The sequence below is a fragment of the Labrus bergylta genome, chromosome 13, assembly GCF_963930695.1.
Source record: "Labrus bergylta chromosome 13, fLabBer1.1, whole genome shotgun sequence".
NCBI lineage: Eukaryota > Metazoa > Chordata > Actinopteri > Labriformes > Labridae > Labrus > Labrus bergylta.
Genome location: NC_089207.1, coordinates 29,266,935 through 29,294,240, shown reverse-complemented (window position 1 = coordinate 29,294,240; position 27,306 = coordinate 29,266,935). Strand labels below are relative to the sequence as shown.

General features: G+C 39.2%; 1 protein-coding gene across 2 annotated transcripts in view; it reads left to right on the top strand.

Annotated features, from left to right (window-relative positions):
* gpc6b (glypican 6b) overlaps positions 1–27,306 on the top strand; it is an 89,289-nt gene that overhangs the window by 7,032 nt on the left and 54,951 nt on the right. For both annotated transcript variants that reach the window (XM_065962339.1, XM_065962338.1), the window contains exons 2-3: positions 16,251–16,409; positions 26,603–26,994. In XM_065962339.1, the coding sequence (XP_065818411.1) occupies positions 16,251–16,409; positions 26,603–26,994 (551 nt within the window). The remainder of the gene's footprint in view (positions 1–16,250; positions 16,410–26,602; positions 26,995–27,306) is intronic.

The window sequence follows — 27,306 nt, the reverse complement described above, 5'->3', positions numbered from 1 at the left end:
ACATACAGGTATTTTATATTACTAACATAGTGCACCTACGGCCCTGATTTCCAACTACAGCGTTTTTTTTAAAGGAGTTTACCAGAGACCAGAAGAAAAACAAAAAAAGTGACTTCATTCAATATATAACTGACCAAAACAAGTATTATTCCATCAAAGAAAAACTAAATCTGACATTTACTCTGAAAGGAAGAGCACATATCTGATGCATGTTAGGTGTTTATATCTAACTTTGGCACACAGTTCTCTACAACTGTATAAACTCTAATACTGGTGCATGACATCTTATTACACAGCTGTGATAAATACTCAATTCTGATTGGTCCATAACAGCATTCTAAGGTCTTTTATTTCTGCTATACGAAGAACAGACTGTTTCTAGAGGCAGCTCTGATCACACACTCAGGATGACTATTATCAATTTCCACATACTGTAGTCCACTACATGCTATGGTCTGCACATTACAGCGCTGCTCACTGCCACTCCAGTCAATGCTCCTGTTTCTGTCTCAGGTGCGTGCCAGCCGTGAAACTATGCTCTGCTCTTTCAAATGCGCACAGAGTCTTTTTGTTGACGGAGCCCACTGCAAGCATGTGTCAAACTGAACAGAATAGATCGACCTGGCCAGGAAGTCAGACAAGGAAAGGCACAGAACACCCAGTCACTTTCAAAATAAAACACAATAAAGAGGCATTAGAACTTTTGTTGCATCACTTTATCAACGTCAAGATAGCAAATCATCCTCAGCATAACAAATCAACATGTTTGCACATTTTTTTTTTAACTGTATTCCCGCGTGATGTTGTAATTCTCCTGTAATGTTGTGAAACCCCGTGTACAGCTGTTCATGGCTGCGCTCTGCTGCGCCCCCGCTCCAGAAATGGACCCAGTGGGGCCGGATGCACCAGTGGAGGGAGCAAAACCGTGGCCCTGACGGAATGCAGCATGCACAGACTGTGTGGAAACTGAGGGTTACTCTTATCAAGTCAACAAGCAAAAATAAGTCTGGGCAGTTTAACATTCAATCCTTTAACTGTTGTTTAAATCCTTCAGTGATGAAAAGGAAAGACCAAACAGATGAATGTTGTATTGGATACAACAGTGTTGAAAGACTGCTGAATGGAAAATAATGATCTGATTGTGACTAGACGGAAACCTGCTGTTGTGTCTGGGATTTATGCGCTCCAGTGGACATATGTTAAGAAGGTTCCAGAGTTTACAGTTTCCGTACAAGCAGCCACAACCATAGAATCTGAGCGATTACTTCTTTAGCCGAAGAATATAATCCCTTTCAATCCATTTTAACATTTGCAAGTCAAAATATTTGTCAAATTATTGGTTTCTTAGTAAGCGGCCTTGCCAAGAGCAATCAAAGTCTTACAGAAACTATTTTAAACCACCTTCAGTTCAGGCACTGACGTTGTTCTGTAAACTAGCAGGCTGAAAACGGAACATTTTGTTCCCTCACATCACACTGGAAAGTTCTTTAGAGGTGTTACTTTGGGTAAAGTTTGAGATTGACTGTCATTTCTTATCTCGCTGACAAATCCCAGATTATAAAATGCCACCAGAGTTCTTTTTTTCCTTTTGTTTGAGACGATCTCTTTTCGACAGTTTGGCACATGCCTGTTACTTGATATCTGACTACATCGTCTGACACTATTTATTTATTTATTTAACAGACTTGTTTACACATTTTCCAGTAGTTGACAGTATTTCACCGTCCTGTTTCAAGCCCTCATCACTGACTTTCAGGCAAACAATCCTCAGGATCAATGTGCTTTTCTTCCATGACACTAGGATCAGAGTTTTGTCTGTGATGTGTTATCTGGTTCTTTCCCCCCCCGACCTCCTCATCTACATGATGTGCAACTGGAGAGGATGTTTGCCTTTACACAGGACGGTTCAGTGTGGAGTGGGGGGCCGTAGAGGACACTTACACTGTTAGGGTATCAGGTCTTATAAACTAAACTGTAAATGCTGACTGAAAGGTAATGATCAGTTCAGGTTTCCAAACAGTCACCAGCTGCTACCTGTAGTGCTACCTCGGCCATGCTCCACTTAGCAACTTGTCGCAGAGGAGAGGGGCTCGCCTGCTCTTGTCTTGGTCTCCGGGGCTTCCAGGCGTGCTGCCTGCGTGAATCGAATATCCACACTTGTCTCTTCATGCCTCCACTAGGCCTTTTTATTACATGCTCCTCCAATAAATATCAAAGGCAGACATAGTGCTACATGTGCTGATTATGTGCTGCTTGTCATTCTGAAATGTGCTGCACATGGTGTTGGGGAAAGTCATACATTAATCTCAGCTGTAGTGCTACTGGTGCACTTTGCAGAAGGGAATGTATGGCACATGAATATTCCACAGCTATTACCCCTGAGGTCAAATGTATTGTACTTTTTGGTGGTGTATTTATCTTGTTGGCAAAGATTTATACCAGGAGTAGTAGTCATGCACATGTTGGTGCATGTAGGGGATTGCTGTTCAACAGAACATAGGGGCTGTGCAAATCAAATGGATACAGCTGCATTATCAATTTACTGCTAAATAGTTCTACAAGGCCAAAATAGTTTTGGCCTTGTAGAATGGCTCCCCTGATTTGTCAGAGCCTAATGTGCAATTTTGACACATATTCTGACCAATAGAAAAGAACAACTTAAAGTCATTTAGTTGTCTAAAGAAGAAAACCATTGTTATGATAAACTAAATAACCCTCTGTAGTGTGGCTCGAGTGTCTAAGGGTGGTGGGAAATCAACTTTTTGTTGATTATTCCTTACATCAAATATTTCCAATAGTTATCAAAGCCAGAGAAATCCGTAATTTTATAGTTGTAATGGGGCGTGTCTTATCGAGGCGACAACAAAGAAATCAAAATAAAACCTTAAATTAACCTTATAGCTCATTCACTCAACTAAATGAACTTTTAATAATTAAATAATACTCTTCTAGTAACTCAAATATGAAAGAAATGATAAGAAAGAAAAAAGAAAACCCTACAGTTGGTTTGCCCCCGTGATGGCAGCGATGACATCATCAATCTTGTAAAAACCCAGGAAGTGCTGGGCCGGCCCCTTTAAGCTGCATGGGACCACATGGGAACTGAACTAAAGAACAAACAAACTTAAGTATGGATAAAGACACAATTATATTTAGAGAATCCTGAAACTAAATAAAAATGACTGAACTTTACCAAGACTGTGTTTTATATTTAGTCATGTAAATATTAGTCTTTTCTGATTATGTTTATTGTTGATATTTAATGTTGTACCTGTACATATGAGAGCACAGTTCACTGAAGTTAAATTCCTTGTGTGTGTAAGCATACCTGGACAATAAATCTGGTTCTGATTCTGAATCTCGATGTCCTCCCTAAACCCTGAGCCCTTTTTATTTAACGTTTTTTACCTGACTCACTCACAGCCATTCCACTTGTAAAAAGTTCTCACTTATGTGTACATCTCTCCGTTGTGGGATAAAGAAAATGGTTATCTTATCTTATATACATATAACAGGACTAACATGCTCTCTGTCTCGCTTGTTTTGTTAAAAGACTCGCAGTAGAGATCTGAATTAGCTGTAGTTTATACTTTTCTGGTAGACTAAATAGAGCGTGGTTTCACCACGGTCTCTTCCCTTTTTTTCGTTTTATGGCGTTTGTTTGCCTTTCTATTCTTGTGGGCTTCCCCAAGGAATCATATGTTTCTATATTTCATGCTATGAACTATGGGTAATTCCCTCACTCTAAGTCTGCAGATTTGCCCTCTTACGGACAGGGTGCATAATGCCTCAAAAAGTCAGCGAGAGATCCCTCAAACACTTGATGATTTGATGGACAGTCCTAAGCCCTCATAGACTGAGCAGGAACTGTGTGAGGGTGGACATCGAGATTGGGGATTTGCTTTAACTTAATTTGTACTTTGAAGTGAACTGTTATTTAATGATAACACAAACAAACCCAGGATAGTAAGGGCTGTAATGTTCCTCAAGCAAAGTTAAATAATAATAAACAACTGTAAAGAATAATGTGATTTAACAGTGGTGAATAAGACAAGAGTCTCAACCACTTTATCACACCCTCTAATACAATCTAAAATGCAGTATCTGTATCAGTACCACAATAATAATCATAATCCGTTTAAATCAAAAATCCATTCTGAATCAAATCCTGAAATAAGGAATCGAAATCATATCCAATCGTGAGATTTTGAAAGACTCTGGTCAATAAACATCATGAAGCCAGTTTGTGGAGATCATCAACTTAAAACAAAATAAATTATCTATGAAAGGTATCCCTCCAAACTGTTTATTAAAAGCCTGTTTAGATATGTTCCTGTGCAGTAACAGAGGGCAGTTCTTCATTTATATCTCTCTCTTCAAATACTTTTTTTTAATCTTCCATTTGATAATATTTCAGTATGACACAGTGTGCAGTTGAATCAACATTTGGATGTTTCATCATACATCCTCACACATGATATCATTTGCAGTGGAATATCTTGACATATTCCCAAAGAAAAAAAATAAACACTGACACATTTGCGAGGAGTATGAAACCGTTCCAACATCTTTATTCCTGTCCTTTCTCCCTTCACGCTGACTCTCCTGAGGATGAAGAATACCATCATACTATTGTAGTGCGCCGCTTTATTGTCGACTGTTTTATGTCGGTGAGAATTCATTTCCTCTTCAACCTGTCCTCATTCACCCAAGGACATATACTCCTCTGTATCTGCATCCCCCAGTTGTTTAAAACACAAGCGTTTCTTTCATTATGACTTCTGACATGACCCAAAATGTGATAGGAATAATGTCATTCAGTTTTTTTTGATTGATGCCAGTTCCAACTTGAGCAAGAAACTTAGCTATTCTGTACACAAAGCCCTCTGGGGACATTATTAAAAGTGTAAAGGAAAGACTGTGAAGGATACATACTGAGGTTCATATGCATTCAATCTCTTTCTTGTGGACTGTAGTTCTTTTTTACATATAGTTTTTATGTCAAAGTGTGATTATCCATCAGTCAGCTTGTTTCAGCATGCTGTAAAGTCAAGGGTGAAACAGACACTGAATACTTTCTACAAGTGATCACTGAAAGCACGTGAAATTTTGATTTAACAAGCAGGAGAAATACGTCTGCTTACTGTCAGCTATAATGAGATCCTTATAGTGTATTATTGAGAGACATGATGCATATGAAGCCAGGAAATAATAAATATTATTAGGGCTGTCAGCATGAACTAGTTAATCGTGATTTATTAAGGTCTGAAATCAATCGATTGCTTTTTTGTCCCTTTAGGCGCACGTGGATCAGATTTTGCAGGCCTACATTTCTTTAGGTCGGGTTTTGGAAAAAGAGCTTTGAAAGAGAAAACATAAAGTAAGGATTGCTTGAGTCCTTAAGTTAGGCTCTGAAGAGGTTGAAGCTTTCTCTTTTACAACAAAAAACACTAGCAATGTATTTTTGATTTGAAGTCAGGGCAGTTTTATGGGTCCACTCTGACTGGTTGAAAGTTCTGTTGCCCATGTGAAATTGTGGAAATTCAATTAGCCTTGCATGGCATTTATTTTGGATTTGACTTATCGACCTGTTCCCATTCCACAATCATCACATGCCAATACTTAGTCAGGATGTATAAAGTTCCCTTTACTGTCAGCACCAGCATCCACAGAACTGAAGAAAGTAGCATTGTGGTCATGAGAACAACAAGGGCCTTTAGGAGACCAGGGTTCAAGTCCCAAGTGAAAACCAAATGTTGAAGTTATTTTGGGGTGTCTTCCCTTTTAATGGATAGGGCAGTCGAGAGGGGCAAGGAGCCACAGCTCGAACTTGACCCGAGACACCGGCTTGGAGGACTATATCCTCCATACATTAGACACAACCTAACCGCAATTTTTATAGTTTTAAGCCACCAAACATAACCATGTGTTTTTTCTTTTTTACCTAAACGCACCAAACAGAACATGTCACTGTTATCAAACAAAAGACACAGCAGTTTGTCTTTGTATGACACTCACACGACTTATGTGTTTCAATAAAATTGAGATGGTGTGGTGTTACAAAGGTTATGCATTTTTCAATTTTTAAAAGAAATGTGTTGAATATTGAATATTGTTGGATACCAAACAATATAGTGAGTAACAGAATCAGCACCTAATGTTCAATAAAAAGTCACAGTGTGTCTCGATAGTCTTGCACAGTGTACACAAATACATGGTTCCAAGCAGAGTAGACACATCAAATGGTATCAAAGAGAAACTATTTAGGTCGTTTTTGGTAAATAAAACAAGAATGGCTGCCACATTCTGTCAAAGATTGCAGAACTGAGAAGGTACATACATATTCACTTTCCTGTAGAGTTAAATGTTCCTGTTCGCAACAGCCATATTGTATTGTCTTTAGATGAAAGTGAGGAAGATTTAGAAGATGTTGGGTTCTGCTGCTTGTTCTGCTGCATGAAGCTCATTATCTGACCAGAACTTAATTAGTTTGGGGCAAGGCCAGAAAAGGTGGCTCAAAGGGCCCTCTTCTGATTTACACTTTTGTGAAAGCAGTGTCATTTGGTGCAGGAATGGTGAAGCTTGTGAAATACTTAAAGTTAATGAGCTGTGTGTAGTTTATGGAGAACTGTACAATTGTTCATTTACAGTTTTGCAGCACTGTACACAACTGTTAATGTCTCTTGCCTAGGCATTTTCCTTCAACTTTACTAAGGTGGCGGAAGTGTTGACATATATGTCTGCTATCATGATGATGATGCATTTTTCAATGAATGACCAAAAAGATGAAAGAAAAAAAACCCCTAAAAAACCTGAAGTTATTATCGAAGAAAAAAGATGTGCAGTTGTGTTTTGGTATTGAACTGATGTGACTTGTTGTGACATCAGAGTTGCTTCTGGTGTATAAAAAGTTTGTCAGGGGGGAACTGTGGGACACGGCAGATGGCAGAGAACATATGCTGCGGGTGTCTTTGGCCAGGTACACTGATGAACACTTCTGAGAGTTGAACTTCGTGCTGGAATGCTCAGGAACTCAAATGCACTCAAAAATGTATTATATCCGTATAATAATAATAATAATAATAATAATAATAATAATAATAATAAAAAATTCGATTAATGTCTTTTCTAAATACTCAAAGACGCTTTGACAGGAAACAACAAAAAAAACAAAGCAAAAACTAAGAACAATACAAAATAGAAATAGTGTCAAGGGAAGAGGATGAGAGTCAGTGGATGAGTTTTTAGGGATTTCTTGTAGGAAGTGAGTGTGGGGGAGTCTCTGATGTTTTTAGGGAGAGGGTTCCAGAGGGTGGGAGCTGCAATGGAGAAGGCCCTGTCCCCCCAGGACCGAAGGTTGGTCCTGCAGGGGGGGGGAACAGGAGGTTTGCATCCGCAGACCTGAGAGTGCGGGTGGGAGTGTGCTGATGGAGGAGCTCAGACAGGTAGGGGGGAGCCAGGTTGTGGAGGGCTTTGTAGGTGATGATGAGGAGTTTGAAGTGGATACGCTGGGGGATGGGGAGCCAGTGGAGGTTATGAAGGACAGGGGTGATGTGATCTCGAGTGCGGGAGTGTGTGAGGAGACAAGCAGCGGAGTTTTGAATGTATTGAAGTTTCTTGAGTGATTTGGATGGTGAACCATAGAGGAGACTGTTGCAATAGTCTAATCTGGAGGTGATGAATACATGGGTGAGGGTCTCGGCAGCTGAGAATGAGAGTGATGGGCGGAGGCGGGAGATGTTTCTGAGGTGGAAAAAGGCTGTTTTGGTGATTTGTTTAATGTGTTTGTCGTAGGAGAGGGTTTGGTCGAAGAAGGTTATGGATGTGGGGGGAAGGGAGCACTGTGGAGCCATCGATGATAAGGGAGAAGTTGTTGGTGGATTTGATGAGGAATTTGGGGCCGATGACTTCTGATTTGTCGCAGTTGAGAAAGTTGGTTTGAAGCCAGGATTTTATTTCTGTGATGCAGTCAGTGAGGACTGAGTGAGTGGCAGGAGTGATGACTTTGGTGGCGATGTGGAGCTGGATGTCGTCGGCAAAGCAGTGGAACTGGAGTCCATGGCGGCGGATGATGTGACCAAGGGGGAGCATGTACATGATGAAGAGGAGGGGACCTAGTACTGAACCTTGAGGAACACCTTGGGAGAGAGGAGCAGTGGGGGATTTGCAGTGGTTGATGCTGATGAACTGGTATCTGTCCGAGAGGTATGATTTGAGCCAGGAGAGTGCAGTGCCGGTGATGTTGAATGTGGTTTCAAGGCGGGAGAGAAGGATGGAGTGGTTGATGGTGTCAAAAGCTGCGCTTAGGTCCAGTAGGATGAGGATGTTGAGGTTTCCGGCATCAGAGGAGAGGAGAAGGTCGTTGGTGATCTTGAGGAGAGCTGTTTCAGTGCTGTGGTGGGAACGGAAACCAGATTGGAATGATTCTTAGAGGTCATTGGCAGAGAGGTGGATTTTGCGTTGTGAAGCAACAGCATGCTCCAGAAGTTTTGAGAGAAAGGGGAGGTTGGAGATGGGTCTGAAGTTGTTTAGGATGTCAGGATTGAGTCCAGGTTTTCTCAAAATGGGGGTGACAGCAGCAAGTTTGAGAGATGGTGGAACGGTACCTGTGGAGAAGGAGGAGTTAATTGTTAAGATAATGAGTGAGTCCCGGTGCGGACCAAGCTTGGAAGTTGGTCGGGTAGCTGGAGATGTGCCAGATCACCTTCTGAGCACTGCCGAGGTGCCCTTGAGCAAGGCACCAAACCCCCTCCCCACCATCAGCTCAGGAGCGCCCACTGTGGGCAGCTCCATCACTCTGACATCTCTCCATTAGTGCATGTCCATATGATCCTGTTTGTGTGCATGTGTGTATATACTTCAGCCTATGTGTGTGTTGCATGAGTACAGAGTGTAAAAACTTAAATTTCCCCTCATGGGGATCAATAAAGTAAATCTTCTTCTTTTTACTTATTACGTTTTAAGTCATGTCACTTGTTCAAATAAAAGGACATGGAATCATGATATACTTAGTGTTTGTAGCTTCCCTAAAGTAACCACCCTGGGTATCTGTCAAATTTCAGCTTCTCTATTTTTGCGCTTTTGCAGGAATGATGATGAGCAACCAAAAAGCATTGCTGTCCTATTGGGTTGTCCACTTCTTTCGGTATTGTGTCAGAAAAGTGAATGACAAATCAAATGAAATCACAGTTTTGAATTCAGTGTTTCAGCTGTAGTTTGTTCTCTCTTCTACCCTTATGTTGTCTCCAGGTGAAGCTTCTGATTGCATAACGAGGCACACCTGGCCACAGAACATGAAAACACAGTGTTGACTTCAGGAGGAGAGGCTTCTGGAGTTGGGACTGCTGTTCCTCTCAGCCAGGGATTGTGTGTGTGTGTGTGTGTGTGTGCGTGTGTGCGTGTGCGCGCGTGCGTGCGTGCGTGTGCGTGTGTGTGTGTGCGCGTGTGTGTTGTTGTGTTAAGTTGAATTTGAGTATTTGAGTTGATCTTTGTCTTAATGGTTTAGTTTGTCTGGTAATAATAAATCCCTTCATTTTGACGTAAGGTGAATAAAGAGGTTTTAAAAAGGCACCAGTGAAGTTCATTGAACTTTTTAAACACTTTAACAACAGAGTCTATTCACATTGTAATTCCACTATGGAATAGTGGGAATAAATGCTGTACGACATTACAAAATGTGAGCAGTCCAGCACTAACAAGGTGGATTTTCAACATCAACTTAGGGTAATAATCGAGCTGATTTGATTGACACTCCATTTGATTACAGGGATTGGAGCGACGTTAAGTAATTGAGACTTACAGTATGATTACAGCACATACAGTATAGGTATTAATGAATCACTGAGTGCGTGCATAATCAAGCGTCTTTCATTTTTCAGCTTTTCAGTCCTCATAGTGTTGCTGTGTGAACTAAAGTGACTTCCCATGAGCATGTATTGAACTTGCTGCTTGTTTTGTTGTCAGTATGATAGTGAGAGTGAGATCTGCTGCTTTGTGTGCATTTATAACAAACTGTAAGACAGTGCTGGTACTCCATGCAAGTTGAGGTTATGAATCTTTTCCAGACAGAACAAGGACAATGTTTGGGTTAAATGACTGAGTTTATTTTAGTCCTAAATGCTTGTCAAGGTCAGCTTTGATACAAGGAAGCATCAGGTGGAAATTCAACTTTGGTGCCAGTAAAAAGACTAAAACCCATCAGCATACGAGTTAGCTCAATGTAGATCAAATAAGTAAAGAAATGAGATGTTCCAAAGCTCTGTGAATACATTTACCTGAAACATGTGAAACTCTCTGGAATCATACAAACCGTTCAGTTCTTCAGTCTGAAAGCTGACACTCAGGGTGTTAGAGTAGTTGTTAAAATCTTGAAGTTTTGGTAAATGATTAGACACATTTTTTTTGGATATAATTCTTGATTTTTCTCTGCATGATTGAGTGAGTAAGAGACATTAAGGAGGAAGACAAAATATGAGTTGAACAGTTTTTAAAGAACAACATCCTGTTCAATGTTTCCCCTCTACTCAGCTATAACAGTAGACTTGAAGTGTTCATGTGTTGCTTCTAGGTATGTATAGATATCAAAATCTCAGTTTATGATAATACCTCGATAACAAGCCCAGAGTACGATAGGTATAGAACACCATTTATTAATCAAAACTACACTTTTTGCCCGTAAGACCCATTGTTTATACCGTCACAGGTCCACTAGGGGCGCACAACTACTTCATACAAGCACTCCTGGCGCACAGACACTGACGCTTTTCTGCCTGGAAAAAACACTATGCTTTCACATGAAAAAAAAACAAAATAGTTACTAACAAAAGCCAAGTAAGCTGCACATCTGGCCAGTTGCTGTTTAGTAAAAGTAAATGTCAGAATGACACAGAAATGGTGAAATGCTGACCCCCTGTTGGTGCTGGAATGGTGAGGTAGGAGCAGCACTGACACTGACTTTTACCAATTAAAAGTCCTCTCTGACCATTAATGTGCAAACATCCAACTGATGTCAGATTTAATGAATCCATTTGGGGTAAATGTATTTATTGAAAGATTTTTTACCCATTACAAGTGAAGCCCTGCATAGGCTTCTTCCCATGCTTTAAAATCACGTATACATCCCTCTGTCCACATGTCACTGTACATGCAGTTACTAAATCACAATGCAGACACGCTAGTCCAAACTTGACAGAAAGCAAATCACTATTACACTATTATAAAAAAATAGCACTTTATTTTACTGTAATTTTACAGTATAGTGTAAGAACTTGCATCGTACAAACGTCATGTATGTCATTTCATGCCAGGGGCTTCTGCTGTACTCCAAGGCTGCTGCTCTGTTCAACATTGTTGGATAGAAACAAAGGCTTGAGGAAAGCTAAGCCTGGTTGTAGGATTTTTGTTCGGTGGTTGCCAAGGTTTTCCAGTATTTTGCCATTGCGTCAATATTTCTGCATTCTGACAAAGCTATTTTTTTCTAGAATGTTTGTATCTAGTCTCTGGTGTGTCCTGCTGGACGCCAACATGTGTTACTGTTTACAGAGAAAAGGGTCTTCCAAAATGGTCCATGACATTACAGTAGGTGGACCAGAACTTTTTCATACACCACATTCTAGACTCTAAAATAGTTATTGGGGTTATTTTAAACCCAATAATTACATTTTTGGGTTGACTAAAAACAACTGACGATGCCTTTTCTCATCATGAGTAACATGCAGTATCACCAGTGCACAAAGGTAGGTTGATAAAGGTGGTCCATAGTAAAGAGACAGTTTTCTTTTAGAAGTAATTCTTGTTTGTCCCTGTAAAAAAATGCTTTAAAGAAGTGTCCAGTCAACCCTCCATCCTGCCTCTTGTTAAAGTGTGTGCTCCAGGAGATAGATTATCTGTGTGGACACAGTGATGTTTTAACCTTGGCAAGGAAGGTCACAGCACTTTGCTAAGTGGTGAAGTCCCTTGAAAGCAGCTTCCCATATGTTGATGTATGACAGGCTTTTATTTGAAAGTGATGGCTCTGTTGAGACTGCCGCAGCGCACAGTAGGATTGTTGTGTCACGTTTGATTTTCCATTTCCTTATTTTGACATATCTGATGAAAAGTCTGCACTCAAATTGTATAGCCTGAGGGACTAATAGGAGACAGTGTGGAATTGATGATCCTACATCAATGTTTTTTATATCTGTGTCAATAAGTGGTTATTTTACACAATGTTTTTTTAGTGAGAAAAAAATACCATTAGTGGAAAATGAACTTTTAAAAGACACATTTCATATCAGACATACTTAAAGACAACTGTTACTAAAATTGAGCTTTTACTCTACCAGCCAGATGTGGTTTAAAACCTTCAGTTGATATTTCTTTTACACACAATATTGTCATTATTCTTCATGTATTGTTTTACCCTCTCTCAGACCCAGGCAGCACATGCTTCTTATTTTTTTATAGAGTCATTAAAAGTGCAACAGACTGCAGCTGTAAATGCTGAGTTTCTGCATTCTTAACTGCTTTCATGCATCATTACATAGAAAATCCACTGCAGCAAGCTTGGTCATACCCAAAAAACATGTGAATAATGGATGCCTCCTTTTTATTTTGCCTGAATTGTTTGCTGACTTGATTGCCCACAGAAAGTTGGACCTTGTATATTTTTGGGTGAAATTCTGCTGAATGATAAAATACAATTCTGGGTAAACCTTTTATTTGTATAAATTCTGGATGTTCTTAAAAACACTTCCTGTTACCATTTGTAGATATCATTGGGAAATAATCTTGTGCTCTAAGTGGAAACCATTTCTTGTTCTGCTGCGGTGCAGTGTATCTGTTGCTGCATGCAGGGAGGATTTCACAGCTGCCATCTGCTTACAGCTGCTTTGTCTGATTGGAAGCTCATGCTCGTTTATGACCGTGTACATTAGATCTGAATTTTCTGAGAGCAAACTGGTTTCACGGTTCTTTGTGTAGGGAGAAGGGATGGGATTGTAACATGTGCACAGAGGAAACAATTGAAATATGAATGAAACTGCAAAAATGTGTTAGTCATTTGACATAACCCAGATACGGGATGCATTCTCATTTCAGTTGTAAAGGGAACCTTGGATCTTTGTGAAATATGCCACAGCTAACAATCACAATAATTTTCCTTCAGAATCTGATGTGAGTGATGCAATTCCAATAATATGCATGTTAAGACCACACTTTTGATTTTCTCCTCTGAAAGAAAAGATTTGCAACAATGGTTGTTTAGGAAAACATGTTATTAACATTGACATGAACGCCTTTCTTGTTCAGCCAAAGATTTCAATTGTTGTGGATCTTCACTATAATTAAATTTTTTAGTGATGGTAAATGGACTTGAGCTTATAAAGCACTTTTCTAGTCTTCCGACTACTCAAAGCGCTTTTACACCACATGTCACACCTACCCATTCACACCCATTCACACACTGATGGTAGTGATCGCTATGTAGTATCATCAGAAGTAACTAATGCCATTCATACACCACCACCAAAGCAGCGGGAGCAATTCAGGGTTAAGTGTCTTGCCCAAGGACACATCAGCCATATTTGCTCAAAAAAAATCAGAATCATCGAACCCTCAACCTTCCGGTTGAGCGGCGACGACTCTACCAACTGAGCCACAGCCGCCCATTGATCGATTGATCTTTTAGGTTTTGGATTTAAAACCAGAACACATACTACATTCCTACAATTCTACAATTCACTTAGCGGACGCTTTTATCCCAACAAGTGAAGAATAGGAACGACCACATTAACAATCCATTTCTCTCCAGCTTGGCAGACACAGCACTTCTGGGGTGGGGTTGGGATCAGGTTGGGCGGGGTGGGGTTGGAAATGGATTGGGTGGGGTGGGGTAATCTGCTGGCAGACTGATGATGCACCTGCTAACTGAACTACCACTAACCTACACAAAATGTAGTTAATGTAACCATTCATTGTAAACTATTTGCTCATATTTGGTGATATTTTCGCTCATCCCTTTGGTCTCATTTTTCTATAGTTAAAAAGACATCGGTTTTCTTTACTGCTTTGTTGTGGAGAAGTGGATGTGTCCTCCAGCAGGTTCTTAACATGCAAGCAAAAGCTGCAGACTTACAGGCTGTTTCCTACACTGTTTCTGCCTAGTGATGGGCTGTTTGATGAATCCATATTGAGTAAATATGTCCAAAGTTATCGTGGTTATCAATGTGAGGTGTATTCTCTTCTTAAGAACCTTTTATAGCCCAGCCATGAACTACACTGTCTTTATTGTAAGATTTGTGCCATGCTGATTCTGAAAAAGTTGACATTGTAAATTTAGACACAGTCTATAAGAATTGCAGTATCATCATTTTTTATTGAATTAGAATTTTTATATTGTTAATTTTTTTAATGAGATTTCAGCTCACAATAAACCCGACCTCCCCTTTACCACTCATTAACCTCATAAGAACAGATTCATGTCTACAAGTTTTAAAAAGTGCTTCTGTACAAGTTTTAAGCTCCATTGACGGATTTTTTGTTTGTTTGTTTGACTTTGATATGTTTGATTGATTTTATTTTGAACATGTAAAAAAAAAAAAAAAAAAAAAAAAAGAAATGCTGTAATTACAGATATGATGAAAACAAATAAAATATAAACACAACATTACATGGCCTTAAACCTATCTAATCCTACCCCCTTTTAACTCAACTATGTAATATAAATAATAGATATTCATTTGTATTAATTATCTAATAGTATATAATGTTAAATAATATGAAATAATTACTTGTATGACAATATCTACTGTGAAACAAAAGTTTAACAAAAGAGTTAAATCTGTTGTCTGCTCATTGTAGTCAAAATTCCTCTTGCACATACTGATCAATATGTTACAGTCTAGTAGCCAGATGTTTGTTTATGCACAAATCAAATTCTTAATTTGCAAATCCATGCTCCTTCACCCTCAAAGGCTGATTAAGTGAAGCTCAAATGTGTTTTGTGCTTTCTGAAATCTTTCATTGTGAGCTTACTTCTGTAGTTTTTGACTGTGAAATGAAGAAATGATCCTCATAATAAAGTCTGCTTTGTCTATGTGTCTATTAAGATGGCTTCACGGGAGACGTAAACAATAGACCATTAACTTTTGATTAACTTTTGTAATTCCCCAATTTCATCAGTTATTTACAGTGTGAGAAAACATGTTAGCAGTTGTCTCCTGATTGGCTGGTGGTGACCGGCTCATTTTCAGCCTGTTTGGCCGTGATCAGTGACCGACCAGTTCTGTGTAATATATCTGATTCTGTGCCGATTTATAGACCTTTCCTGATCGATGTCAACGTATGCAGTTGTTTAGGAAGTACAGCTGTTTGTACACGAGGTCATCATGTTGTCTTTTAATACGCCATGTCATCAACATCAAGTTTCCGCCTCACATGAGAATCAGCTGCTGAAAAACATGAATAACAACTCAGGTCATGCTTTAAGTTGACAACAAAAAGAGGCGGAGCATGAAGAGAGTAGAGGTGTCAGTCTGTAATGTAACCTGGTTCAGTTTACAATTAAGTGTCAGTGTTTCATTATGAACATTTAATGGAAATTCCATTAATAAAAATGTACAAAACTTTTTTTTTGCTGTCATTTATAGTTCTTTGAAGAAAAAGAAAATCAGAATTGGTCAAAATGGGAATCAGCAGGTCAGACCTTAACAAAATAAGTAGCAATTGGTGCATATTGCATGATTGTCTAACCCTAATCCTGAACCCTAAAGACACATTATTTAGAAAAAGAAGTTGAAGTTGTAGATCTGCTGCATGGCTCAGAGCTGTTATAAACCTGTCATGAGGGAAGGAGAGCTTGGTAGACCTTGTAGCATTAACTTCAGGAGGCTAAGGTTAGCAATACTATATTTTGAATGCATTACTGCTTAATTAAGACCACATGCTGGATCTCAGAACCACAGCCTATGGTAACATTTAAAGTTATATAAGAGAACCTGACAGTTAAATACAGTAATCCTCTCAAATGCTTCCAAAGTGGAACTGTGGAAATTTAATCGAGTGAGAGCTCTGAATACAAGTGAAGCTGAACCTCCTGTGGCTTTGTAGAAGTGAGTTTCACTTACATCTTACAGTTCCAAACACCATGGGGTTAAAGAAAGCTTCCAATAAGAACTCCGTAGCTCCTGATAAATTAAACGATTTTTTTATCCTCCATTCATGTGACATTCATCAAGACGACTAAAACCTTGTTTTTAAAAATCTTTTTGCAGGTGAACATCTTCGAGTATGTCCCCAGGGAAACACATGTTGCACCCAGGAAATGGAGGACAAATTTGGCCAACAGAGTAAACAGGACTTTGAGAATCTGGTTGATGAAATGAGTCACGAATTGAGGAGCACTTTTGTTTCCCGACACAAAAGATTTGATGGTAAGTCCTTTTTTATACAAGTTAATTCTCCTAATGTGTCTCTTTTATTTCTAACAGTTTCCATGGTCATGGTCAAAATCAAAGGATGGATACAGTATGTGCTTGAAAAGGTTGACTGTTTGTTCTTCTGAAGCTGTCCTCCCTCGTGTGGAGACGAGATGTGGAAATCTCATTAATATGCCTTGGAGTGAAGATCCCTCTTGTTAGATTAGTCAAACATGGTTCCCTGCCCAGCAGATTGGAACTTTGAAAAATAGCATCAAGCCAAACTCTGCATTATTGAGATAGTTTGTTGGTGTGTGATCGTGTCCTATAGCCCGCACTGTGACTCTCTTGACCACTGAGCCTCTGCTTTGGAGGGGGCGGGGCAGATGTTCTCATTACTGAGCCTCTCTCCACTTCTCCCTCTTGGTATCCTCCTCTGTGGAGTCTGCTTCTTCTAGTTACAGTTTAATGAGAAATAATAATCCCTCCAGCTCCAGACATTACACTGTGTGGGATGCAGCAGCTTATCACTGTGGACAATGGTGAGGGGTTATGGAGGTGGAAACGGTCAAGCATGGCCACCTGTCAGCATTGTCTACTCATTTATTAGGACTGCAGCCTGCAGCCATAATCATCAGTGTTAAACCTTTAAAGAATGTCTTCTCTTAAAGTGAACGTGTGGACAAAACTCTTGATGAGACTCCTAAAACAAACGCCTACATCTTGACCCTAGGATAAGATTTAATTTTCTTGAGTTGAAAATGTGATGTTACATCACTTCTGTAGGTGCCTGTAACTTTTACACTTTGCCAAGCTGACGTCAGGAACAAACTGTGTTCATAGCACTCCCTGAAACACTGAATACAAAGTGTCTAAAAGGAGAAATATTGTGAGTACTAAAAACTAAGGTTATGAAATGAGGAAATACTAGAAGACACCAAAAAGTTGAAGCTTTATTTTCAGTTTAAGGAATGTGCTGAGACTTAGTACAAGGTCTTTTTGAAGTCTTATCAAGAAAATCGAAGCATAAGTTGAATTCTTTGGAAAAAAAAGGGAATTGTAGCCCTGACTTTTTGTGCATGAAATGGACTGCTGCATAGAAACAAACTTCCGCTTTCATGAAATCAAAGCTTCATGGAAAAGAAAAGCAAATAAAAAATTTACATTTTAGGCTAGTATCAGAAAAGTTTAGCTCCATTGCAACAGTTGATCTTATGTAAGCATTCTGTTTTTCAAATTTTCTTTTCGATTTCCTTTTTTTCTCTCCAGATGCCCTGAGGTAATAGCTTCATATTATGCCTAAACAACCACTTGGACTCAATGATGAACTGATTAGAATTTCATCGTCAAAGATTTCCCTTAGGCCTAACTCAAGAATTCATAAACTTTACCTCATCCTGTTTGTAGAAGGTCCTTAAAAAACACCTTTCCATTATACCCATCCCGTTTGTAATATCTCAGGAATGAGAGGGAATATTATCGAAGTTCACATTAGTTCAATATCCATTTTTTATTGGTGGTCAGAGGTCTTCATGATGTCATCTCCAGCCCACGTTTTCTTGTCATTCTCACCCCATCAGTAACACAGTCATTTTGTCTTCAGGTTGATACTAGTGTATCCACAATTCCACAATTTAAAATTTTGATACGATGCTAGTGGTTAAGTTGAAAGGACCACCGCTGCTCTGTCTTTTGCTTGAGGCGGCTTTTAGTTAAAATATGTCTCCCTTTATTCCCAGAGTATTCAACATATTATATGAAATGAACGCTCTTCAGTTACAGCACGCAACTCTAAACTGATGTACACTGCCCAGAAACTCAGTGTCACATCGCCTGGGTGATATCTGTCTGTTTCTTTTGTTTTTTTCCTGGAAACTTCTTCAGCTGTGATTCCTGGAAGCTTGCATAAATAAATAAGTGATATTTTGATCAGCTGCTAGTGGATGTGAAAAGGAGGACTCCATTGAGGGAGGAGATGGGATTTGTGCAGCAGCACTTAGATGCATGACTCCAGGCACCCCTCTTTCCTCTTGGGGTTTGCTGCCACTCTCCATTATTTCATCACTGTCAAAGCAGAGGCCGTATGCAGGTTTCAGCGCTGCAGCCCTCGGCTGACTCGAGACTTGATGTCTGCTGATGATATTGATTGCAAGATTTCAACCATGTCTTTATATGCTATTAAATAAATGTAGTGTTTGAACTTGTGCTTATTGGTTTCAGCAAGTAAGTGTTACACAAAATGCCTCTTTAGTCTATTAAAAGTTGATTTTCTTTTATATTACATTCTGCAGTGCTCTTAAAGCAACTATTCTTCCTTTGCTTGAATAATTGTACCGGTGTTGATGCTGAATCTGAGCACAAAGATCCAAACAATACACAGTTATTTGTTCCTTGAGATGCTCTTTACCATCTCTTTAGCACCTGGCTCTGGAGTCCCTCCTACACAGACGCGGTGTATGTGTGTATTTTATTTATTCTTTATGCAGAGTTTGTGTTGAGTGTTGCTGGAGCTGACAGTAGCTGGCCAGCCCACACATACTGTATACCTGACACTACAAGCCTGTGTGTCACAGCAAGAGGGCACAGTCTCAACTATTCCAAGACCAGCCGAGCAGAAATACTGAAATATCCACAACAACCTGTGTTATTCAGTACAGCTGTGAGAATGTACGAAGAAGAAAAAAACAGCATTATCTGGAAATATAAAGTTTGACATGCAGCCAAAGTAACTACTATTTAAAAATACACCTTCCCTGTTTGAGAACTTATGTTTCAAAATCCATCATTAGGCTGATTATTACACATGTCGAATGTCCGAGAAGAGTGATTTTTTTTTCTTTTTTTGGTAAACAATAAGTCAATCCCTGTCCCTCCTCTGACCATGAACAACATGGTGCTGTGTAGCAAAACAGAATATTAATGTGTTCACTCCTCCACACTTTGTCTTCTTTGAAGTAACTCACTCACAGGTTGTTATTTCTGTTGAAAAATCTGCTGGCAGTCGTTAAAAACATTTAGCATCTGGCACTAAATAGAAATTAAGATGCATTTTTTTTCCACGACAAAATGCACATAGCCATGATTGACACTAATTTCATACCCAAGCTTAGAAAACAGAAAATAAAACGTGTCATCTCTGTGTTACTGTTGGTTTAATCACAATCAAAAATAAAATGTGGTATGTTTTGATGGTTTACCACAATCCCCTCTTCCTTTTCCCATTATCACAATCCATAAGGTGTGGTGAAACTACATCTGATAGCTGCGCATACAGATATCATTATAAATGTAGACCGAGGGAGAAATCTGTACCTGAAGAAAAAACTGAACATGATGCCTTTTGGACACAAAAAGGTTTGTAAGTTTACGTTGTTCATTTCCAGATTTGACTTGATGGGATTATGTTGTGCTTTTTTAAGCATTCTTCCACTTCAAACACTTCTTGCAGGTGCATTTTGGAACTGCTCAAAAATGTGAGAAGCTTGTTGAATATACATTAAAGTCTATAAATAAAACAAATATGAAGTTCCTTGAGCGATTTGCCAATACTGAAATGCTGCATATAAAACCAAATTTACGCCGTTGTGGTTTTATGCCTTCTCCAACAATTTGAGTTACTGTTTGTATCCAAGAATGTCTTTTCTACTGAATGACGGCGTAAATGTGGCCCAGAGGGGGATGAGTTAAAATGTTGGTATATCATTTATTCCTTTTCCTCTTGTGTAATGAAAGTTGTTTCCTCTCCAGAGCATAACAATGAATGAGAGAATCTTATTTCTTTTTTTTATCTTATTTTTGTATAGCGCCAATTCTTAACAAAATGTATTCACTTTACAAAAAGGGCAGGACCAAACTGTACTTTTGATTGTTAGTATTATTAATTACGGAGACCTCATCCATCAGGAGCTCAACACTTTGACATTTGTCTTCTGAATGTTAAAAGAAAGTTTTGATGTTACAAATGATATTCTATTTAAAGGTAGCCATTGAAAAGCTGATCAAGAAGAGATATGCTCTCACTCGCTGCCTTTGTTAGGTTCCACAGTTCTAAAGAAAACAGTGCTATTCATATGCGGCTGCATTGTGCTGCCAGCTACCAGGTGAGAGAGTGTTTGACTGTCTGAGTGGTGCTATAAAGGGTCTGCTGGCTCAATAAAATCCCTCTTCTGTTAGGAAGTCCTGTAAGAATATCCAGCTGAAGACTGGAAGAGTATGTTGGAGTAGACATTTTACTGTCTCTCTAAACATTGCAGGGTTTTTATATATAAATGCCTGTAGGTGTTGTAATCCCTGTGAGTTGGATGGGCCAACCTCTATGTTTATGGATATACTTGTTGGGGGAAAAATCAGAAATACTTTGAAAGTGTAAGGTATGATAACGAAAGGTAATACAGAAAATGTCATCAGATAACATAACTGAACTTTTTTGCAGAAATCACTGTCTTGACACCATTACCATTATTTTTCTCACATTGTCATAATGCTTTTAACTACCACTGACTCACAAAAGGGAAGCTTCAGGAACTATTACAAGAAAATTGAGACATGAACGGTCAGCCTGTCATGTTCTCTGTATACCAGCAAAGCAATAGCAGCCCTCAGTAGACCAGCACTTCCTGCCAGACCAATAAAACGACCCAGCTTTGATTGACATGGAGAATTAGAAGTACCCTTTTGGCAGCAAAATTGCCACTTACATGTACAAGAATGAGAGTTCAATGAGTCTGCATACCAAGCAAGTGTTCCATGCTTTTTCACTAATGACTGAGTGAGTGATGGGCTCCTTCTGTGATTGGCCGAAGTCCTTCAGGAGAAGACATTGAGAGGCTCTGCTGGAGATAAAAGCTGTTATTTCTGCTGCATGAGGTCCAAACAAGTTCATTTTGTTGTTTACGCAGGGGACATTTATATATAAATTACAGATTGTTTTGAAAAAGTGTTACTGGCAGGTTTGTATTTAACAAGAAAACTTTTGATTAATCATCAGTAAATTCATTGTCTTTCTGTTGGTGTATTCGGCTCATTGGGTACCCAGGTGGCCTTGAAATCAAATTCAGAACTTAAAGTAATTAAAACAACTAATAAATGTCATTGCACAGGGGTTTTTAAAGACAGTCCTTACAATGGCAATGCCTCAACACCTGATGTAACAGCATTTCAAGAGTGTCTCTGTTGGTGATGACAGCAAAAGAACCCCATTCCTGTTAACACGACATCTCAAGAACACCTTGAGGAAAAATCTAATTTGGCACAAACTTGGTCTCAAGTGTGTCTGGTTAGATTTTGCTCATCAAAGGTCAATGTTAATGGCCATATGACATGATTTCACATAAATGTGTAATATGGTAAAATAATTAAATATGACATTTTCTCGACTCAGGGTTTAGGATGAAATTCACGACGATCAATGTGGAAAATGCTTTTTAGACCATTATTCCTATCCCTTTTTTTAAATGCAATCTTATGGATGCATTGAAGGAAATTGGACTCCAAGGTGAACTGATACGTTTTGAGTGGTCAAAGGCTTTGGTCACTTAAGTCGGATTTTTGTTAACTCAAAATCACAGCGATGCCTACAAATAGTATAATATTACATATAATAATATAATATATTATTACATATATAATATAGAAATAGATTACATGGGTTTATTTTTAATGTTTCTGTCCATTTTGGAAAACCACTCAAAATCATTCCTTTGGGCTTCTTATGCCTTTATTTTAGAGACAGGACAGTGGATTGAATCAGAAATTGCAAGAGAGATAGATTGGGGAATGACATGCGGGAAAAGAGCCAAAGGTCAGATTCAAACCCAGGCTGTCTGCTGGGAGGACTACATGTATCCGTACATGTATCCGTACATGGCACACACTAACCACTATAGTCTACCGGCGCCCCTCACAATCATTCTTAAACAAACCGCCCTCACTCTCACATTTCTGACCTGTTTATTCCACCTTCCTTAGTAGGTTAATTAATAATATCTTCCATACACGCAGTGATAGAGAGAGGATTCTTCTAGGTTTTTTTCCGTTCCCTGTAAATTGTGATGCGATCATTCCACCAGTTGTTAGCTTACTAATGCCATCGTTACATTTTTTAAGCCAATATATTTCTTTAAATGTCATACAATGGAAATGTGTGGAAATAAACTAGCTTGACTGGTTGTTAAAAGCATCCAAACACAAGTTTTATATGCAGCATTTCAGCATTGGTCAGTCCCTCAAGGAATTTCAGAATTTATATTTACAGGAGTAAATTAAAATACAGCCAGGTTCTTGCATTTTTTAGCAGCTCAGAAAATATTCCTCTTAAAAAAAGTTTAAGCAAAAATATGACATAATCCAATCCAGAGCCAACAAAGAAACCTGGGTCCTGCAAAGTCCAGCCTGGACTTTAACAACCCAAATACTCCAATATGTCCACAGGACATATTATCCATGTCAGGCAGAGCTTACTTCCTGCGTATGTATTAATATGGATTAGGACATGCACTGATGTCAAATGTGTCCAGGAGGCTAAATGCAATAGTTCACTGATCACACTGTTTTGTGTTTTAAAGATTGATACTCAAATGAGTTAGAGGAAATTGTGGTTAAAAAAAAACAAAAAAACATTTACCCTCCTTATTTATTGCTGGTTACAGTTCAGAAGGCTCTGCAGTAATTCATTCTGCAGGCCATGTACCTGTGAGGCTACGCAGTAAATACTATCCCATCCAAAGCTGCTTCAATCTGCCGTGTCTTTACAACCAATCAAGTCATATTAATTCAGGACTGCTGAGAGTCAACTACCTCTGAAAACTGTGCCTGGTTTATGACTGTTAGACATGCTCCTTGCCCTTTTTTTCTATCATCTAACACAAAGATTTGAAATAGAACCGCTCTGTTTTGCGATTACTGACATATTTGACATCTCTGACATCTAGGGGAGCTCTACTCAGTAGGTTTCTTTGAGAGCAACTAGCTTTGTAAACAGAGAGACACAAGCTTTGTCTTTATCACAGAGGAAACGGCTCAGCATAACCTCAGAAATCTGTGCACACAGTGAGGAATCAGAACCAAACCGAGCCTTATCAGTCAAAATGGAATGAACTCCTAGCGAGTTAAGAGTCTAAGAATCACTCCAGTCAAGCCTTTTAGCATCTTTATCCTCCTGCTTGCTCTGCCGCTCTTTTGGACAAACCTCTTAACTATCATTTTTAGAGTCTGACTTTTCACTGAATTAGCTGTGGTCATCCAATGTCCTTAATGTCATTATTCATCATAATCACACCGACACAGAGCAAAGTCATATCAAATACAAACAGGTCACATCAACGCTGTATTCGGCCTTCATTACATTAGATATATTCAGTAATGCTCAGCTGCAGCAGTGGCCTTAAAACATGAATGATTTAAAAAATTTCTGTAGAATGCTCATTGTTTTCAAATGAAATGAATTTTTGAAGCTGTCGTTAATCAGTTCATATATTGCTCAGAACAAGTGACTGAAGCACAAATCATGCCTGGAGCTCTGCAGTATGGCTGCTTTTTTATTTCATGTAGTCATACATAAATAACCACACTTACTTTAAAAAAAAAAAAAAAAAACTTCCCATGTCCTCATAATACATAAAAGACAAAATTCGCATGCTTTACAGAGTGCACAAAAAGGTGTGAAAGTGAATCTAATTTTATCAGATCCCCAGGGGGAGTCTTACAGTTAACGCTCAGTGCTACCTGATAAGATGTGCTAATGAATGATAATTCATTGTGATAAGAATAAAGAGAACCAGCCTTAAACAAGCATGAAGCCGATGATGAATAATAAAAAAAGCACTTTTTTAGTCTGACTAGATTAATGCAGGATTAAGATCTAGCATTTCTTCCGTTGCAAATGTGACCTTTACCCTCCAAGCTAACATCGAGTGTGTTATCATGGCTGTGTGTTGCAGCTAAAAATAAATTTGTCTCAATCAGATAATAATGGAAAAAACTAAAAAAACACATGTGTCCTAACTCCTTGGAGATGAAGCATAGTCGTATGTACTCCTGTTTTCTCATGTTGGTGTACAAATAGGGCAGCTCTTGATGGAGCTAATCAGATGTAATTTTGTTTTATGTCATTGAGAATAATGCCGTTTTGTTTCCCTAAATGTGTCTAATCAGTATTATTACCTGCAGTGCTGAGCCCTTGTGACCGCTTCAAATCCATTATATGTCAGAGCCATCCTGATGACTGATTGTAATGTGCATGGCTCAGAGAGATGGATCTCTTAGTGGGTGCTCAGATTGTTTAATGTAACCTGCTTCTATGAACAGCTTTACAAATAATACAGACCATGCTGAATGAGTGATACACACGGTAGGTAGGTATATGTACGATAGATAACATGCTGTTACAGGGAAAGTCACTCAGCTCATTATTTTTAATTATCTCCACCTCTCTTTTATACACTCTGCTCACAGTGTCGCTGTGCTTTCAAACAGTCACTGCGTCTGTGACACTGGAGACCTTAAAGCTGCACTAATCCATTTTCATATTAGCAGTGGGTTAAATATTGAAGTTGGTGAACCCATTTATAAGTCTTACCAGACTCTTTACAGTCTATCACAACTGTGAACGGTTTTAGAGTCTTCAGGTTGTTGTCTTTTGGGGATTTCGGCCAACAACATCACGGAGTACAGCATTTAGTATTCAAGACAAACAGGACCTACATTTGTATGGTTCAATCATACGACATAAATCCAAAGAATTCTAAATTATGGGCGGCTGTGGCTCGAAACATCGGTTTTCTTTTCAGTCGGTTTCAACTTAAACCTCCTTACAGAAGCTTTAAGAAGTGATAGTATGTCAGTTTTGTATTTACAACTCTTTTTGCTGCTTCTGTAAAATCTGTAAAAGCTTCTTTGAAACTGATATAATATTAAGTAATACCCCCAATCCAATCTGTAAACAGCACTCTGTAGTGGAGTCTCCTCTGACTGTTCTTGAACTATTTCACTTATATCTGTGGAGCTCTGCGGGCTATTTAAATTTTAATATTTGTCCTTAAAAAGCCAGGACTATCATTATGGAGAGCAGATGGTCGGAATTATTATCTCCTCATCCCAATTTCTGGGGAGTCATGGCGGTCATGAGGCAAACAACAAGTGGTGTCTGAAAAGACGAGTGCAGAAAGGCTGCAAACCTCACAGACAAATGTGTGGAATCAATCATACTGAAAGATAATTGATCACACTTCATATGACATCCTTTGGCTTCCAGCTTTTGCAGCAAAAACTCTGGTGTGAACTTTATATTGGAAGCCATTCTGCAGTATATCGTTCTATCAGGGTAAAGGAAGGTATGTTTTTGCTTTACAGATGAGAAAGGGACAATGCAGACCTCATACAGAACAAACAAAGAACTTATTGCTTTTCAGAAATGGCGGGCTCCAATAGCAATGTCTGAGGCACTTTGCTGGAGAAAAAATAAACAAAGCTGTGAAGTCTCTTCAAATGAAGTCAACATCAAAAGCATTAATTCATATACTATTTTTGAATTTTTTGATTGAAGCTGTATTTGTTGTTGGCCTACAACCCAGCAGACTTCTTTTTAAGTAGCTGTCCTCTTACAATTACACATTCAAAGTCATTTGCTGTGTTTCTATTTATTCCTAAATTTATAGAAGGCTTAAGCCTGGCTCACACTGTACGAGTGAAATCGGGACGGAGCGTTGACAATTGTTAATAAAGTCTCATTTGAAAACTCCAAAGGACGGTGGTTGGTGAAAGAGAAGGAAGTGGAAGTTGTTGTATATATCTACGATCTACAATCGTAGATATAGATGGATACAAGTTTCAGAAAAGTGCTGCACTGATGATCTGTACAGAAAACAAAACAAAAAAAACCGCCAGAATGACTACAGTCCCCATTGTAGTCACACACAACTTCTGGCCGACCCTTTCATGACGTAATCATCAAGATTTTAAATTCTAAATATCAAACATGTCTGAAATAAATCGGGGCGTCCCGGACAATCTCCAGCCAGATCGGGGACGTTAAGATTGGAGTTGAGAGCGACCCTGTAATTGTCGGGAAGGAAGAATCGGAGCTCAAATCGGCCCGATTATCCTGCAGTGTGAGCCAGGCTTTACACTGCAGATCATCCATGAACAGCACCTCACACATGAACAGACGTCAGGCACAAAGTAAACATCTTTCCTCTTCTTCTTTTACCCAGAATTCTTCCTGGAGCTCCTGGAGAACACAGAGAGGTCCCTGAACGAGATGTTTGTGAGGACTTACGGCAAGCCGTACATGCAGAACGCAGAGGTCTTTGAGAACCTGTTCTCTGAGCTGAAGCGCTATTACACGGGAGGGAACGTCAACCTGGAGGAAATGCTTAATGACTTTTGGTCGCGGCTGCTGGAGCGCATGTTCACGCTGCTCAACTCGCAGTATGTCATCACAGAGGACTATCTGGAGTGTATCAGCAAGTATACGGATCAGCTGAAGCCCTTTGGAGACGTGCCCAGGAAGCTCAAGGCTCAGGTTACCCGAGCATTCATCGCTGCACGCACATTTGTCCAGGGGCTCTCCGTTGGCCGGGAGGTCGCCCAGAGAGTGTCTAAGGTAGGTGAAAGTGAAGCAGGAAATGAAAACACTCAAAATCAGCTGCTTACAGCCATCACACAACCAAACTTTCACTTGCTTCACTTGTTTATTCAGTGGGAAAATATTCAGCGTTTGACCTCAGCTGAAACGAAGACTTCCACACACATTTTAACATTTTAACAAGCCCAAGGTCTAGCACACATCCAACCCCCCCCACCCGTTATTTCTCACAGTGAAAAAGCTCTCTCTCTTGATGCACGTCTTCAGGAAGTTAAAGGTGCTGTCTAGAAAACAGTGTTGAAGACTATATGGATTGCTCGAGGAGAGAGA